We start from the raw sequence: 17973 nt of genomic DNA on the forward strand, positions 1-17973 counted from the left end.
TCATTGGAGCCTCCGCCGCCCGGCCCTGCGCCGCGCGCCCGGCCCCGCCCCCGCCGCCCCGGCGCGCGCTCCCATTGGGCCACGTCCTGGCCCCGCCCCCGCCCCGAAGCCGGCTGGGGCCCCGGAGGCCGCCGAGGGGCCAGTCCGCCAGTTGGGGGAAAACCGCCGACGCCCGCCGGGGATTGGACCCCGTCACGGGCCCCGCGCCCGCCCCGGTGCGCTCCCGGACCTTTCCGGCCTCCCGCACCGGATGCCGGGCTGCCGGGGTCGGGAGCCAGGGGACCCCGGTGCGGCGGGCGCACGGACGGTCCCGCGCTCGGCCCTGTTTCTCCGGCCTCCTGCGGAGCCCCGGCCGCGGGGGGAGTGAGCCGCGTCCCCTCCGCAGCCACGCGGAAGAGGTGCTCGCTTGCTGTTGGTGTTGGACCGCCCTGGGCTTTGGATGGAAATCGGCATGGCCGCGCTTCAGGGGTGGCCCACCCCGCCCCGGTCCCCCGGTGACACTGAAGCCACCGGCAGAGATGCTCGCCAGTGGGACGGAGATGACGCTTGGATCGGTGGCGGGATTTGGCCGGGGCTCCTTACTCTGAGCTCCATTTATTTATGAGAGACACGGAGAGACAGAGACGGGCTCCCTGCGGGGGGGGGGTGGTCAGTGCAATACTCAATCCCAGGACCCAGGGATCACGACCCGAGCCAAAGGCAGACGCTCAACCTCTGAGCCACCCACGTGTCCCTCTTAGCTCCATTTTTAGGGACAGAATATTCCAAAATGCCAAGCCCTGTACATAAAAGAGATACTTTTATTTGTGAGGCTGTAATTGATCCTAAATGCACCACCTCAGATTTTCATTCCATTGAATTTTGTGTATCTTCCCTTCTCTTTTCCTGCTTTGAAATCCAAATTAAAGTACCTCGGACAGGTATTTGGCGCTCCTCCCTCCCTTCTGTCTATTTTGCAGCTCTTGAAGTGTGCGCGGCCCTTGGAGAGCGCTCCTCTCCCATTTTATTCATGTGAGCGCGATTTTCTTAAATTTGGAAAATTGTTCTGTTTCCTCCCTCTCCCAAAGTCGACTCTCGGCCTCCCTTTTACAGGAGTCTCCCCCGAAGGCCCTGGGCAGAACTTGTTTTTGTTTTTTAAGATTTTATTTATTTATTTATTCATGGGGGGGGAGGGCAGAGACACAGGCAGAGGGAGAAACAGGCTCCATGCAGGGACCCCGACGTGGAACTCACTCCTGTGTCTCCAGGATTAGGCCCTGGGCTGAAGGCAGGCACTAAACCACTGAGCCACCCAGGGATGCCCTAAGAAATTATGTATCCGTTCTTTCTTTACATTTTTCAGGATTCTTAGGGAGACAGAGAAATCAGGTGTCTATACTTAGAAGATAAACCTACTGGCAGTACCAGGGAGAGATCTATTTTTCTTCAATCTGAATTGTTCAGTCTTCATATGGAGACCTTGGTAGAAACAAGGAGAAATAAAACCTTTTGATACCATCCTCAACCTCACTCTCTCTGGAGCTACTTGCTGTTATGAGTGTGGTGTGTAACCTTCCAGATCTCTTCCTGTCCACTTACCGTACATAGTATCTTGAAACATGTAGTTTTTGCTGTTTTCTAAATGATAAAATATCATTTTAATGATATTAATCTGAAAAGATTCCTTGTCAGTGTGTAAAGATTCACCTCATTGTTTACTACTATAGAACATTGCACAGCATGGGGGTTGTTTAGCCGCAGTAATGGACATATATGTTGTCATTTCAGTTCCACAGAAAGATTTTGTTTCTGTATGACTGCCTCTACTTTTGAGTAGCTATCTGGGAGGGTAGATTCTTAGCAATCATTTCAAACAGATGCATTTTTATTTTTATTTTTTTTTTGCATTTTTAATGTTTATTGGGCCTCTGTCTTAGGTGCTGTACTATTCCCAAGATGGGGATGACTATGTCCTTGCTTTTAGAAAAATCACAGTCTGTTGGGAAACAAATATATTCATGGTTTCAATGCACTCATTAAAAACCTATTGAATGGCTACAAGTTGGGACAGTAAGAAGATCGGTGTGCCCTGCTCTTGAGCTCTGATCCCCAGAATATCCTTGATGGGAGCACAGGTTTGCTGCAGCTAAGGTTTTTGACCTGGGTATCTGTCCCCCTGGGAGATACAGCAGGTGCAAGTACTCTGGGGAGCCTCACCTGTTTTGTTCTCTGACCAAAGAGGAGAATAGTGTTTCCCAGAACATGCTGTAAAACAATGGGAAAATTTGAAGGTAAATCACATGATTTAGGTCGACCAAGGCAGCTAAATTCACTAGTTCTCGTTTAGAGTAACTTCTTAATATTTGAGGACTACATCCCTTCCCCACATGGAGCAGAAACCCACAACTTGCCATCTTGCAGGACATGTGCCATAGTGACAGAAGATTGAAATGAACACATTAGCAAAGGCATATACATACATTATAAACCATGCATGTTGTCATGTGCTGAGAGCAGTGTTATCAGGGCAAACATCCTGATTCAGGAGAATTTTAACTTAGGTGTCACCCAGCAACCCCAATATTAGGTTTACATGTAACAAATGTCTTACATATATTCACCAAGAGACTGTAAAGGCTTTATTCATAATGGCCCCAAATTGAATATTACCCACTCATCAGTAATTGGATGGGTGAATAAATTGTGGTGGATTCACACAATATAATTCTATACAGCAGTGAAAATAAATGGTCTGCTATTCATTCTGCAACTTAATCCCACAAAGATAATATTGAGTGAAAAAAGAAGCCAAAGAGTACATACTTTATGATTTCACTTATATAAAGTTTAAAACCAGGCAAAACTAAGCTGTGATGATGGTGCTTACTTTGTAGGGTGGTAGTGTTTAGTGCATAACAGCTTTCTTGGGGTGCTGGCAGTGCTCTCTTTGCCTTGGTTGCAGTGGCTTTGTGAAAATGAACTGTAGTATATATGCTTTTCCATATATGTTATACTCCAATAATTTTTTAGAAGATTTTATTTATTCATGAGAGACAGCGAGAAGCAGAGACATAGGCAGAGGGGGACATAGGCGCCATGCAGGGAGCCTGATGTGGGACTCGATCCCAGGACTCCAGGATCATGCCCTGGGCCGAAGGCAGGTGCTCATCTGCTGAGCCACCCAGGCACCCCAATAATAATTTAAAAAACCTTTTGTATGTGTTGCACAAAAGAGTAGAGGGTTTGATTTTGCTGGAAACCTTAGGCAGGGGAAAACTCAGCAGAAGAAGCTGCACCAGGATAAGTATTTTTCTACTTCAGTGGTTTTAGAATTACAAAAGAAATATGGTTACTGAAGAAAACTTGATGATGAAGAACATAGGAAAAACAAAGAATAAAATAAAAGCCATCCACAATTGAATTTTCTAAATTAAACATGTTTATGTTTATTTTATGTCATTATGTGTAAAGCCACACACACACTTGAGACTTAACAGAGATAACATTTTGTGACTTTTTCGTTTAACTTACTGAGAACATTTCCGTACATGATTTTTTTTCTCTACAGAATTTTCAGTGGCTATCTTTATAGAATTGCAGCATGAAGAACTATAATTTATTTACCAAGGTTACTATTTGACAATTATGTTGTTTCCTTCTTTTCTGCTATTATAAAATTGCAATAGACACTTAATGACAAATCTTTATGCAAATTTATCCCTTTTAATCTACTTAGTATAAATTCCCAGAAGTGGTTATGCAGGCTTAAATTCCTCTTTAGGCATTTCGTATATATTGCCAAATTGCTCTCCAGAAAGGTTTATTACATGTGCTCCCAACAGCAGTGATGACAGTCTCTGTATCCTTAAGGACACTATGAAGGATATTGGCTCATTTCTACAGTCCTAATATTATGAATTTGAATAGGATGGAGGGGTGGATAAGCAGACAGGATTGGGAACATTTCCCAGTTTGCATTGAGATAGGGATGATTATGTGTCAAGAGAAAGCAAGACTTTCAGTGTTCTTGAATTCTGTGATTTCATGACCACATGGAAAATCACTCAGAATTATGAACAGATTTATGGAATTGGGTTTCTTTAAAAAAAAAAAGTTAAATCAAGCACCCAGAATATGGGGCTTTAGATTTGGACAGACCTGGATTTGCCTGTACACAACATTTCCTACCTGCGTGACTCCAGGCAGGTGTTTAGCTTTCCTGAGCCTCAGTTTCTAAGGCATTAAAAGCGACATGGTGCAGTGCCTGGGAGGCTCAGTCGGTTAAGTGTCTGCCTTCGGCTCAGGTCATGGTCCCAGGATCCTGGGATCAAATCCCATATTGGGCGCCCTGCTCAGTGGGGAGCCTGCTTCTCCCCTCTGCTTCCCCTCCCCACTCAAGTTCTCTCTCTCTCTCACTTGTGCTCTCTGTCTCAAATAAGATCTTTAAAAAAAAATAAAAATAAAAAAAATAAAAGCTACATGCTAGTATGAGTCTTACAGGGTTGATGTAAAAGGGGAAAGTGCTTAGCACAGTGTTGAGATGGCCTAAGCACCAAATATACATTAACTACTTGTTTTTGTTCTTAGTCTAGAGAAATACAACTTAAAAATGGGCACTACTGCAGTGTTAAAAGTTTGGTTAAGTGCTTTGCCAAATTCATGGGGAATTTCCTTTCCCTTTTGTGGGCCAGATTTTCACAGTCCATAATTAGCTAATTGATTCCTCCTATGTCACTATGGCTTTGGAACCTGGGCTCTCCTGTACGGGGAGACTTCAGAGTTTATTTTAGATTGACCTTCCTGTTGCTAACATGGAAACTTTTAGCCTTTTTAGGGACTAAGAGTAAAACCCAGACCTTTCAGTAGTCTGGAAAATGATTTCTACCCAGAAAGCCAGATGAGAAAGAAACAAAACAAACATAGAAAATAAAAATGAGCAGTCAGAACAAGAAGTGTTCTTGTTTTAGGGCCCTTGGGTGGCTCAGTGGTTGAGCGTCTGCCTTTGACTCAGGGCATGATCCTGGGGTCCTGGGATCGGGTTCCACATTGGGCTCCGGGCTTCCCGCAGGGAGCCTGCTTCTCCCTCTGCCTGTGTCTCTACCTCTCTCTCTCTGTCTCTTATGAGTAAATAAATTTAAAAAAAAAAAGAAGTGTTCCTGTTTTGCTCCAGTAGATATGACTGTTTTGTATGTCACAGGAAGCAGTTTGCCGAAGGGGAAAAGCGAGTCCATGGCTAGGCATTCCTTGATTCTGAATTGCGATCTCTTTAATTTCAAGCTAAGGAGTTGAATTGTCTCTTGATCTTCAGTCCCTAAAGAACTCATGTTCTCCATATGCAGAACTGAATTAGTATATCATTTTCTGTGCAGTTTGCCTGCTTATCTTCCTCACTATATTGAAGTTCCTGGACTCAGACAAATATAATAAAAAGGCAAATCCTGGGGTATGTTCTAACAAGTATACCTAGCTTCACACTCCAGAAAAGCATCTAATTAAAGGTTGGGGAACTGAAGAACTTTAATGTGCTTGCCGATAGAGAGTCACTTGAACCTCTTAGGGACTTCATTTCTCACCAGAGATAATGATACTTCTGCAAATGGTTGCTATTAAAAGTCCATACAAAGTTAAAATGCTCTGTTAAGTATAATTCATTACATAAAATTAAGGTGGTCATGGTCAGTCCTTTCTATGTCCCCCATGGTGGTGATTGAGCTCCCTAAAGGGCGAGAATAATGTCTTGTTCACATTTATATCCTGGGCATTTAGTACAATTGCAGGATAGTGAGTACTTGATACATATTTGTTAAAAGAGGCAAGAGAGGAAGGCAGTAAGTCTGAAGAGGTGCAGTGGGTTGCTAATCTCTGCCTTGGTACCCTCATGAGTAAGAAGACCAAATGGGCACAGGCCTTACCAGGTTCAGATGTTACAGGAAGACTCTGGGCCTCTGCCTTTGGACAGTAGGGGGAGCACCCATGTCAACAGCAAAGATGCCACTCTGTTCACATCTCTGCTTTCACATCACTTCTTTATTTTATTGAAAAAATGACTGATATACAACATTGTGTTAGTTTCAAGCATAAAACTTATTGATATATATACATTACAAAATGGTCACCATGTAAATCTAGTTAACCATCAGTTGCCACACAAAATTTTCATGACTTTTTATTGACTATATTCCCTATGTTGTATATTGCATCCCCTGTCTTATTCATTGTATAAAATACCATTTAATCCCCTTTACCTGGGGTGCCTGGATGGTTCAGTCGGTTGAACGGGTAGGTCGTGATTTTGGCTCAGGTCATGATTTCAGGGTCATAGGATCCAGCCTGGTGTGGAGCTCCGCACTTGGCTGGGAGTCTGCCTGGGACTCTCTCTCCCTCTCCCTCTGCTCCTCCCCCTGCTTGCACATGCTCTCTCTAAATAAAAGTAAAATCTTAAAAAAAAAAAAGACAATCCCCTTAACTATTTCTTTTTTTTCCCTTAACTATTTCACCCATCCTTCACCCCCTCCCCTCACATTGCTGCTTTTTTCTTTCTTTTTTTTTTTAATGTAAGCTGTACATCCAATGTTACGAGTTGATGGTCCCAAGATCAAGAGTCGCATGCTCTACTGACTGAACCAGCCAGGCACCCTCTACGTTGCTTCTTTTAACATATATTACTCATAGTCTTTTTAAAAAATATTTTAAAAATTTACTTATTCATGAGAGACAGAGAGAGGCAGAGACACGGGCAGAGGAAGCAGTAGGCTCTATGCAGGGACCCTGAAGTGGGACTGGATCACCAGTCTCCAGGATCAGGTCCTGGACTGAAGGTGGCGCTAAACCGCTGAGCCACCAGGGCTGCCGGATCCCCCTATTCATAGTCTTAACTTGACATACTATCAAAAAATTCTAATGAATGGTACAAAATATACTCAGTGGGTGAAAGTGGATCCAGTCTACTCCCCATTTGTGCTTCTGCCCATGGGTTCAGATCCTGAAACAATGACAGAGGAAAGAAACCTGAGCTGGATGTCTGGAAATCTATGTGCCTGGTGGTGGTGGCTAGACTGTTTCTTCCTCTCACTTATCTCTTTAGCAAATGGGCACTACCTTTTCTATCAACCAGATTGAGGAGTGGAGGGGGTAAGAGGAAAATCATCCACATTCATTCCTTCAACCAAACATGGAACGTCTACCAGCAATGTTAGGCCTGGTTCATGGTAAACAAAACACAGCCCCCGCTCTCTGGGAGCTCCAGTTGGTGGGAATAAGGAGTAAAACATTCTGGAAATAAAAAGCTGTGGGGGAGAGGGGTGCAAAAGAAACTTCACAAATACTAACCACATGGTCAATTTTTCATATGTCCGCATTATCTCAAAATGACTGTCACTCCTGTACCCAGCCAGCTCCCTCCTCGTGACACCAAACTATACACCTACAGTTTTCCACCCAAACAGTTGGTTTAGCCAGAGATGGAAATGGTGGGTGGCCATGGAATATCTCAGACACTTGCCGCTTGTTAAATCACTCAGCTCTCAGAAATGCCCCTTCTAGGCTTTTCCCTGTGTTCGGCTTATGTCCCATACCCTCCCACAATAGGAAAGGGGAAAAAAGCCCACGTTCCTGAGAGTTCCCGCACCATGAGTATTTCCTAGCTTCGTTAAGAAACATATTTTACGTGTATAATTCGTGCCACACACTCTGACAGCGGGACACAAAAACGAAAGTAAGACACTGGTTCGCAATCTGTGTCTGGTGGCAGACACAAGGTTCTAATTTTATTTCCCTGCTCCTACAGCTGGAAAAGCATTTTCACATACCGTGGTTCATTTATGCCTCAAAACAGTCCTGGGAGCTCAGAACATAACACATTTAGGCAAAGTGGGTTACAATTCACAACGAGCATGACATTTTTTTTTTTTTTGAGAGAGAGAGAGAGAGAGAGAACCCGCGAGCAGGGGGAGCGGCAGAAGAAGAGAGAGAATCTCAACTGGACTCTGTGCGGAGCACAGAGCTGGAGGCGGGCTCAATCCCAGGACCCTGAGATCACCACCTGGGCGGAAATCAAGAACGGGATGGTTAACCGACTGAGCCAGCCAGGCGCCTGGCTTTCCTTATCGTGATCCCTCACTGCCCATGCATTTAACCAGGAAGGAAACTGATGCTCAAAGAGGAGAGAGGTCCAGCACTTCAGAAGCATGTTAGCCAAAAGAAAAAAAAGAAGAAGAAGAAGAAGAAGAAGAAGAAGAAGAAGAAGAAGAAGAAGAAGAAGAAGGAAGAAGAAGAAGAAGAAGAAGAAGAAGAAGAAGGAAGAAGAAGAAGAAGAAGAAGAAGAAGAAGAAGAAGAAGAAGAAGAAGAAGAAGAAGAAGAAGAAGAAGAAGAAGAAGCATATTAGCCAGGGCAGGTACAGAACCGGCAAACTCGCAAACCACGGAGCAAGCGGCTGCTGGGAGTCCTACCTCCCGTCGCCCCGCCTACCGCCCTGGGGAAGCTGTCACTCGGACTCCACGGCGCATGTGCACTCAGGCTCCAGGAAGCTGTCCCGTCACGTGACCCGCGCGCTCCTCTCACATGACCTCTCTCCTGGAGGCGGGGACCTTCGGCCAAGATGGCGGCCTACCTGCAGTGGCGGCGCTTCGTTTTCTTCGACAAGGAACTGGTGAAGGAGCCGCTAGGCAATGATGGGGCTGCTCCCGCAGCTGCACCTGCACCTGCCTCAGGACCCGCTGCCTCCAAGTTCCTTTGCCTCCCTCCCGGCATCACTGTCTGCGACTCAGGCCGAGGGAGCCTCGTCTTTGGAGATATCCTTCCTCTGGAGCTGTCCCCTCCCGGGATCCCTGAAGAGATCCACTTGGGATGGAATCTGTCGGGCAGAGGGTTTCGTGTTGCGTGCCACTTTCCTTTAGATGGGCGTCCAATGCTCCTGTGGTCTGAGGAAAGAAAGAAGGAAGTCCATGCTCTAACTTGTTGCCAACTAAGCAATCCTGGGCAAGTTATTTAACCTTTCTGGGCTTCAGTTTACTTCTCTGTTAAAGCGGTATGAAACATCCACTTGGCAAGGTTATTTTTAAGATCAATCAAAACAATGGATGCAAGTAGGCTTTACAAGATGATTATATAAGGTGTCATTATCTCTCGGGCCCAAGGAGATAAATAAGACCAAGGGTTTGCTGCTTTGTTTTCATAGTGTTGTTACTAAACTCTGGCCTTTTCCACTCTTTAAGATGGGGACTTTCCAGAAATGATATGTGGGAAAATCCTTGAGAAATTCTAAAGAGCTGAATGTATGTCAGTAGTTATATGCATTCTGGTCTAAACATCTCTCCTTGGAAAGGAGGCTCCTTGACTACTCTGAACATATGGAAGGCCAAATCTGGTTCTTGCCTCGCTCCCTACAGCCTACAGGCTTCCAAGCCTACAAACTCCGGGTGACACACCTGTACCAACTGAAGCAGCACAATATTTTGGCATCTGTTGGTGAAGATGAAGAAGGCATCAACCCCCTGGTGAGTCCTAGAAAGGAAGGGGGAAAGAACCAGAATGCTAGTTGGAGGGGACTAGCATTCACACATCTGAGATCCATTCACAGGTAAAGATCTGGAACCTGGAGAAGAGAGATGGTGGCAATCCACTCTGCACACGAATCTTCCCTGCCATCCCAGGAACAGAGCCGACTGTTGTGTCTTGTTTGACTGTCCACGAAAATCTCAACTTTATGGCCATCGGTAAGCATCAGTAACTCTCCGTAATTCCTTATAGATTTTCTTCAAAGTTGCTTCTGCAGCTTGTCTTCATTGTTTTAATGAGATCACTTTGTACTGAACTCAGGCCTTTGAGATACTACAGTTTGGAATGGGAAAGCATTTAGTTTTGTTCTTTGAAGAAGAGTCTGTGAGTATCAATTTTATGTTAACCATTGGAAAAGTTGGGTATAAGGAGGAAGCTTGTCACTTCCAACAAGTGCTTCAAATGGTCTTTTCCCCCTTCTGTGCTTCCTGATCTTTTCAGCCTAAGTAAAGTGCTGTTTCCTGCTCTCCTCCAGGTTTCACAGATGGCAGTGTTACATTGAACAAAGGAGACATCACCCGGGACCGGCATAGCAAGACCCAGATTCTGCACAAGGGCAACTATCCTGTAACTGGACTGGCCTTTCGCCAAGCAGGAAAGATCACTCATTTGTTTGTTGTGACAACTGAGAATGTTCAGGTATGACTAGGACCTCCGCGGTTAGATGCAGTCGGGAAAGGGTTCTCCATTGCTCAGGGGCCTAGGGTAAGGAACTGACAAGAGTTCCTTAAATTTTTCATCTTGTAGCCTTGAGTCATTTGCCCTGCTTAGTATTTTATTTCTTCACTTATAAGAGGAGGAAGAGTCAAAATTAGGAAAAGAACTAGGGCTTGTAGTTAAAGACCTGAATTTTCTTCCTAACTTGTTAAGTGACATTGGACAAGTTGCTTTACTTTGCTGGTTCCTGATGCTCTTCTAATTTCTGGCAACCTGTCAGGAATAGTCTTTTGGTAAAACAGTTCAAGATTATTGCATCTCTTGTGGTGGCAGGATTCCGTTAGTAGGTAGTGATAGTACACACACAGGAAGAAAATGTGGTCCCTGCTTATATATTTCATAGATGGGTGATGTTTAACGGACAAAGCAAGCACCAGGGAAAGTCTTAGGGTACTATGAGTTAAAAAGAGAGAGCGAGCCAGTGTGGAGGTGGGAACACCTTTGGGAAGGCATAGATGCCCTCTCCTGAAAGGTAGCCTGTTAACCCCTTTCTTCTCGCAGTCCTATATAGTTTCTGGAAAGGACTACCCTCATGTGGAGTTGGACACCCATGGTTGTGGACTGCGCTGCTCAGCCCTAAGTGACCCTTCACAGGACCTGCAGTTCATAGTGGCAGGAGATGAATGTGTCTACTTGTACCAACCTGATGAACGTGGGCCCTGCTTTGCGTTTGAGGGCCATAAGCTCATCGCTCACTGGTTTAGAGGCTACCTTGTCATTGTCTCCCGTGACCGGAAGGTTTCTCCCAAGTAAGGACTCCAGGGAAAGGGAGAGAGCTATCCTTGTTCCCCAGAATTTGCATGGTTTTAAAATCATAATACCTGGATCCTGTTAATCTCCTACTTTGGTTTTACGTATACTGCTCTCACACCTAGATTCAGTTGTAATGTTTTTACGGAAAAATGTATTTTTGCTAAAGACATTTGCTAAGCAGCTCTGGTGCACTAGAGGGGATTTTGGACCTCTTTTTGTACTTTTTTTTGCTCTTTAGTCAAAATAAATTGGGTGGGGGAACAAGGAAATGAGTAGAGAAGTTGGGCAGGGCTGGGGAGTGCAGAACACAGTATTTTTATACTGAGCCACCTGAAAGGGGTGGCAGGTCTTCTGCGTGAGGAAAGTGATCTATGTCAACATTGGTTTGTTTTCATTCAGCTTAAAGCACAGTGTCTCACATATACCAGGTGCTAATTATATTAAAAGAAAGGGTGTTTGAACGTACTTAATTTTTTAATCTATTGCTTATGTTAATCACAGAATCCTGAAGGGTAGGTCAGGTCTGTCTGTCCTCTTCCTATGACTGTCAGGGCAATGCTGCATTTATGGGTTATGCTGCTAGAAGGGCCAAAGGGTGATTTATTCCGGGTGGAATGGGCAGCACCAAAGTTGTTACGTAAGGGGGAGCTGAGACAGAGGTGGTATAAATATCTGGTGCTTTTTCTTTTCCACACAGGTCAGAGTTTACCAGTAGGGACTCACAGAGCTCCGACAAGCAGATTCTCAACATCTATGACCTGTGCAACAAGTTTATAGCCTATAGTGCCGTCTTTGAGGATGTAGTGGATGTGCTTGCTGAGTGGGGCTCCTTGTACGTGCTGACGCGGGATGGGCGGGTCCACGCACTGCAGGAGAAGGACACACAGACCAAACTGGAGGCAAGGCCACCAGGTTCCCAGAGCTGGCCACAGGCACCCAGACGCAACTGTAGGAACAGGCTCCCCAAGTCACCTTGGCCAGGGTGTTTTCTTCCCTTTGGGGTACAGGCTTTCCCAGCTTCCTTAGAGTAGAATTACAAGGCAAATGGTCTAGGATGAGGTCTCAGAGGGAGATAATGTCTGGGTCCCCTCTGTCTGCCGAGAGCCTTGCAAGGTAAGGCGATCCTGGTCTTGAGGTTATTTGAGGGGTCTCGCCCTGTCTAGGACCTAGGCAGATCAGAGCTCTAGGAACGTCTGGGTTGTGTATTCTAGGTACATTCTGGGAAGATGTTGTCTCTGGATGGCCCCTACCAATTTTCTAATCTCTCCCCCTTCTAGATGCTGTTTAAGAAGAACCTATTTGAGATGGCCATTAACCTGGCCAAGAGCCAGCACCTGGACAGTGATGGGTTGGCCCAGATCTTCATGCAGTATGGGGACCATCTCTACAGCAAGGGCAACCACGATGGGGCTGTTCAGCAGTATATACGGTCTGTCCCGGAGTGCTTTAGGATATAGCTTTGCATGCATTAGATAGGCTAATGGCTGGGTTTGGGTGAGGGGAGCAGACTCTACCAGAACCACCCTTTCCTTCTGCAGGAACTGTGATAGCCTGAGTGAGAAGACAGTACACTTAATTGCAAAGGTAGCCCTTAAGGTTAAATATTACATGACCAAGATACAATTAGGCCAACGAATACTTCTTGTCTTAAACCTTAGTCCAGCCTCTGTTAATATTCATTTTAGGGGTGGCCAGCTGGCTCGTTGGTTGAGCATTCAACTCTTAATCTCAGGGCCATGAGTTCAAGCCCCACATTGGGCTATAGCTTAGTTTAAAAAAAAAAAAATGTTTTGACCTGATTCTTTCAAGGGAAAAGGGTATTCATGTCTTGGCTCCCACAGTTTCTTCCTTTGGTACTAATTCTGGGAATTTTTTGCTCTAATATAAGGGATTGTGGGAACCTGTCTAGCTTCTTTCCCTACCTCTCTAGAATTCCTGTTTTCAGCCAAGTTTAAGAATCAGTGTTCTGGAGCCTTGCTTCTCATGTGGTCTATAGTCTAGTAGTATTGATATGGTCTTTGTTAGAAATACAGAGTCTCAGGCCTCACCCCAGACCTATCAAAATAATTTACATTTTAAGAAGATCTGCGAGTGACTCCTATGCACATGAAAGTTTGAGAAGTATACTTACTGACCCAGATACTCTTTGATGCATGTGTCTCTCTAGAACCATTGGAAAGTTGGAGCCATCCTATGTGATCCGCAAGTTTCTGGATGCCCAGCGCATTCATAACCTGACTGCCTACCTACAGACCCTCCACCGGCAGTCCCTGGCCAATGCTGACCATACCACGCTGCTGCTCAACTGCTATACCAAGCTCAAGGACAGCTCAAAGCTAGAGGAGTTCATCAAGGTGCAGGGTGGTGGGGGTCCCCCTGAGCATGAGGTGGCTCCACCAGGGCTTGGCCTTCTTCAGCATATGGAGAGAGAGGGAAGAGCTGATCTTATTGGAGGACCAGACCCTCTAGCCTATAAACTGGGAAGAGGAACAACGTTTCCTACTAGTTCTCCCATCTCTGCTCTTGTTTTATGATGCCTGAACTTCCCATGGTATCTAAGCTCAGGGAATTAACACTGGGAGACCCCTGGGTCCCCAAAGGAGTCCCTGTAATAGTAGGGGCAGAGGAGGGCTTTGACTCTTAGAAACTCTGAGAAGCAAGAAGATGTAATGTTCTAAAACCATGAACTTTATTTCCTTTTTTTTTTTGTTTTGTCTTCCACCATCCTGGTCATTATTGTTATCTTAAGAATCTGGGGGTGCCTGGCTGGTTCAGTCAGTAGAACACGTGACTCTTGATCTCTGGGTTGTGAGTTCGAGCCTCACGTTAGGTCTAGAGCTTACTGAAAAAAAAAAAAAAAAGAATCTGGTCTTAGATGCATGTCTCCCTTCCCCAACCCCATTTCTGCAAATGATTTTGTGTCACATCTCCCGCAGACAAAGAGTGAGAGTGAAGTCCACTTTGATGTGGAGACAGCCATCAAGGTTCTCCGGCAGGCTGGCTACTACTCCCATGCCCTCTACTTGGCTGAGAACCATGCACATCATGAGTGGTACTTAAAGATCCAGCTAGAGGACATCAAGGTAAGTGAGACAGATTGACTCTTTTTCTGGGACATCCCCAGGATGATGAGAGTGCTTCTTCTTCCCTTTCCCTCTCCACAGAATTATCAGGAAGCCCTACGGTACATCGGCAAGCTGCCTTTTGAGCAGGCAGAGAGCAACATGAAACGCTATGGCAAGATCCTCATGCACCATATACCAGAGCAGACAACCCAGTTGCTGAAGGGACTCTGTACAGACTATCAGCCTAGCCTTGAAGGCCGAGGCGATAGAGAGGCTCCTGGATGCAGGGTGAGACCTCAGGGAGAATGGTTTTTGAACAGCAGGGATCACCCGGGGGGCCTCAAGGGTATCATGCCCATTCACTTGGCCTCCTCTCAACCCCCTATCCCCTCTCCCCTCATCATCCTAGGCCAACTCAGAGGAGTTCATCCCCATCTTCGCCAACAACCCTCGAGAGTTGAAAGCCTTCCTGGAACACATGAGTGAAGTACAGCCCGACTCACCGCAGGGCATCTATGATACGCTCCTGGAGCTACGGCTGCAGAACTGGGCCCATGAGAAAGATCCACAGGTGAGGCCTCGCAGACACTGTGGAAGGTGCTGAAGAAGCTGTTCCTCTGTTCCTCTGCCTTCTGCGGTTGCATTTTTTAGATGAGTAACACTTCACCCCGGGGGCTGAATAGTCCTTGGTCAAGAGACAATCAAAGAGGCAGTTAATTGTCTCGAGAGACCCTGTAATTTTGCCCGTCTGTCCAGCAGCTCTGTCCTTCTGCCCTAGGTCAAAGAGAAACTTCATGCAGAGGCCATCTCCCTGCTGAAGAGCGGCCGCTTTTGTGACGTCTTTGACAAGGCCCTGGTCCTCTGCCAGATGCATGACTTTCAGGATGGGGTCCTTTACCTCTATGAACAGGGGAAGCTGTAAGATTTGGGACCACTTCAGGGAAGGGGGAAGGCTTGAGTTTTCCCGGGACGGTCCCTGAGGTGCGCCTTCCCCTGGCCCCAGGTTCCAGCAGATCATGCACTACCACATGCAACATGAGCAGTACCGGCAGGTGATCGCTGTGTGTGAGCGCCATGGGGAGCAGGAGCCCTCCCTATGGGAACAGGCGCTCAGCTACTTTGCCCGGAAGGAGGAGGACTGCAAGGAGTATGTGGCAGCAGTGCTTAAGCACATTGAGAGCAAGAACCTCATGCCACCCCTTCTGGGTACTGGAGAGGATGGGATCGGGGGGTGGGGGGTGGGGGTGGGCTGCTGACGGCTCTGGGCCAGGGGCTCTTCCATTCTATCCAGATGGGGCTGGCTGATTCACTGTCTTGTTTTCCTCTGGACTCAATCTCAGTGGTGCAGACGCTGGCCCACAACTCAACAGCTACCCTGTCTGTCATCCGGGATTACCTGGTCCAAAAACTGCAGAAACAGAGCCAGCAGATCGCACAGGATGAGCTCCGGGTGCGACGGTACCGAGAGGAGACCACCCGCATCCGCCAGGAGATCCAGGAGCTCAAGGCGAGGTACTTGACAGCTGGCCCTGTAGAGCAGTCCAGGGGATGACTTTGTTCTTCCCAGGGTGTCACTAAATACTTTTTGTAGAGGGTCACATGGAGCCTGTTCAAACATTTCATTTTTCAAGATCTGTTTTAATGGAGGAATTCCAAAGGATGGTTTAATCCATAGACCATTGTTTTTTGGGTTTTGGAGAATGTTATCTTGTGGCAGGTACTTTTCTTTCTGTATGAGTCTATATTTTATTTCACCCCCCCCTTTTTTTTTTAAAGATTTTATTTATTTATTCACAAGACACACACATACAGAGGCAGAGATATAGGCCAAGGGAGAAGCAGGCTCCATGCAGGGAGCCTGAGCAGGACTCGATCCCAGGACACTGGGATCACTACATGAGCCAAGGGCAGACACTCAACCCCTGAGCCACCCAGACATCCCACTATTTTATTTCTCTTAAACACATTTAAGTTGTGGTTGGAAGCCATTCAGAAGTAAAAAAACTTTGTGTTAGAAAATACAGAAAGTGGATAACTTAGAAGTATTTATAGTATAGATTAATCTCCTACTTTTAGGTTTTAATCTGCTCTTAACATTGTAAAATATTTGAGAAGAACAGTTTCTTCATCTCACAAATACTTACTGAGCCCCTATCATATCTGAAGCACTGTTCTTAACAACACAGACAAAAAGCCCTGCTGTGTGGAGCTTACAGCGTGGAGGTAGAGACAGATCAAAATAAGCAGAATGTTGTGTCAGGTGATGATAAGGTGTAAGGAGAAAATTAATTTCAGAAGGGGTGCAGGGTGCAGAGCGTCTGTATGTTGTCACGTATAAGGTGGCCAGGAACGGCCTCACTGGAAGGGTCACATATGAGTAGAGACCTGAAAGGCCAGTACAGGCTCCCAGTTATGGGAATGACTAAGTCACAGGGATGAAAATACAGTGTAGGGAGTATGGTCAGCGCTGTGGTCATAGCTGTTGTTACAGCAGCTACACTGGTGATGATCACAGCATGACATAGAGACTTGTCAGTCACTGTGTTGTCCACTCGAAACTAACGTGACACACATCAGCAATGCTTCAATTAAAAAAAATAAGGACTCCTTGGTGGCTCAGTAGTTGAACGTCTGCCTTTGGCTCAGGTTATGATCCCGGGTCCTGGAATCGAGTCCCACATCAGGCTCCCCACAGGGAACCTGCTTCTCCTTTTGCCTATGTCTCTGTCACTCTCTCTGTGTTTCTCATTAATAAATAAATATATTTTTTTAAAAAGACACGAAAGACAATTTAGCAGTAGTTATGAAAACTGAAAGCATCAGTTGGACCTGCAGGGAACCTGCCGAGACTCACTGCAGGCCCAAGGCTGGTGGCCTCATTTGACTCCCTATTGGTAACAAGGGCAGGGCCTATAGTTCCTTCCAGGAACCGCTCTTTCTTCCTCGACTGCAGCCGCCTCCTCTCTGTACCTGGCTCTTGGCTCTGCCCTTACTCTTTGCCACTTCTTTCTGGTCTCCCTTGCCTGCAGTCCAAAGATTTTCCAGAAGACCAAGTGCAGCATCTGTAACAGTGCCTTGGAGTTGCCCTCAGTCCACTTCCTCTGCGGCCACTCCTTCCACCAACACTGCTTTGAGAGTTACTCGGAAAGTGATGCCGATTGCCCCACCTGCCTCCCTGAAAACCGGAAGGTCATGGATATGATTCGGGCCCAGGAACAGAAACGCGATCTCCACGATCAGTTCCAGCACCAGGTGGGTGTGAGTGGGTGGATGACTGCCCCACTCACAGGATGTCATGGGAGCATTAGCTAGTTTCTGTCTGTCCTCCTCACTTAGGACAGGGACCTGCAGTTCTGATTCTTCCCTCCTCTTTCCCTGCAGCTCAAGTGCTCAAATGATAGCTTCTCTGTGATTGCGGACTACTTTGGCCGAGGTGTTTTCAACAAATTGACTCTGCTGACCGACCCTCCCACGGCCAGGCTGAACGCAAGCCTGGAGGCTGGGCTGCAACGGGACTTGCTCATGCACTCCAGGAGGGGCACTTAAGCAGCTGGTGGGGAGGGGTATGATAGTGAAGGCACAGCAGCAAGGACATGGGGGGCAGAGGCAAGGCTGTCACACAGGAGTCAGGTAGACATGCCCAGGACTCCGCCCTGATCTGATGCCATAGCCCTCAGGAGTAAAGGGGACTTTCTTTTTCTCCTTCTTTCTTTGGCCAGCCCGCCATTCCTCCTGTTGACTTTCTGAGCAGTGCGGATCATTCCAGACCAGCGGGGGAGGGCACCTCAGCAACCTCTGAGTATGAACAATAGCTGCTTTATTCTCTATCCAAGAGCACCAGGCTGTGCTTGGGTCCTTGCTCCCAGAATGTATAAATAAAAGAATATAATAGTTTGGGGGTTG

The 17973-nt window shown here is 46.4% G+C and overlaps 1 protein-coding gene across 1 annotated transcript; it reads left to right on the forward strand.

Annotated features, from left to right (window-relative positions):
* Positions 1 to 8525: 8525 nt before the first annotated feature.
* Positions 8526 to 17964, forward strand: VPS11 (VPS11 core subunit of CORVET and HOPS complexes). The gene is made up of 16 exons (XM_055304783.1): positions 8526 to 8769; positions 9326 to 9474; positions 9558 to 9693; positions 10011 to 10174; positions 10754 to 11001; positions 11703 to 11904; positions 12283 to 12434; positions 13173 to 13359; positions 13942 to 14088; positions 14170 to 14358; positions 14480 to 14641; positions 14849 to 14988; positions 15074 to 15276; positions 15411 to 15582; positions 17100 to 17322; positions 17452 to 17964. The coding sequence occupies exons 1-16, from the start codon at positions 8577 to 8579 to the stop codon at positions 17614 to 17616; spliced, it is 2832 nt and encodes a 943-aa protein (XP_055160758.1). The 5' UTR covers positions 8526 to 8576; the 3' UTR covers positions 17617 to 17964.
* Positions 17965 to 17973: the final 9 nt, after the last annotated feature.

The sequence above is a fragment of the Nyctereutes procyonoides genome, unplaced genomic scaffold (assembly GCF_905146905.1).
Source record: "Nyctereutes procyonoides isolate TBG_1078 unplaced genomic scaffold, NYPRO_anot_genome, whole genome shotgun sequence".
NCBI classification, from domain to species: Eukaryota; Metazoa; Chordata; class Mammalia; order Carnivora; family Canidae; genus Nyctereutes; species Nyctereutes procyonoides.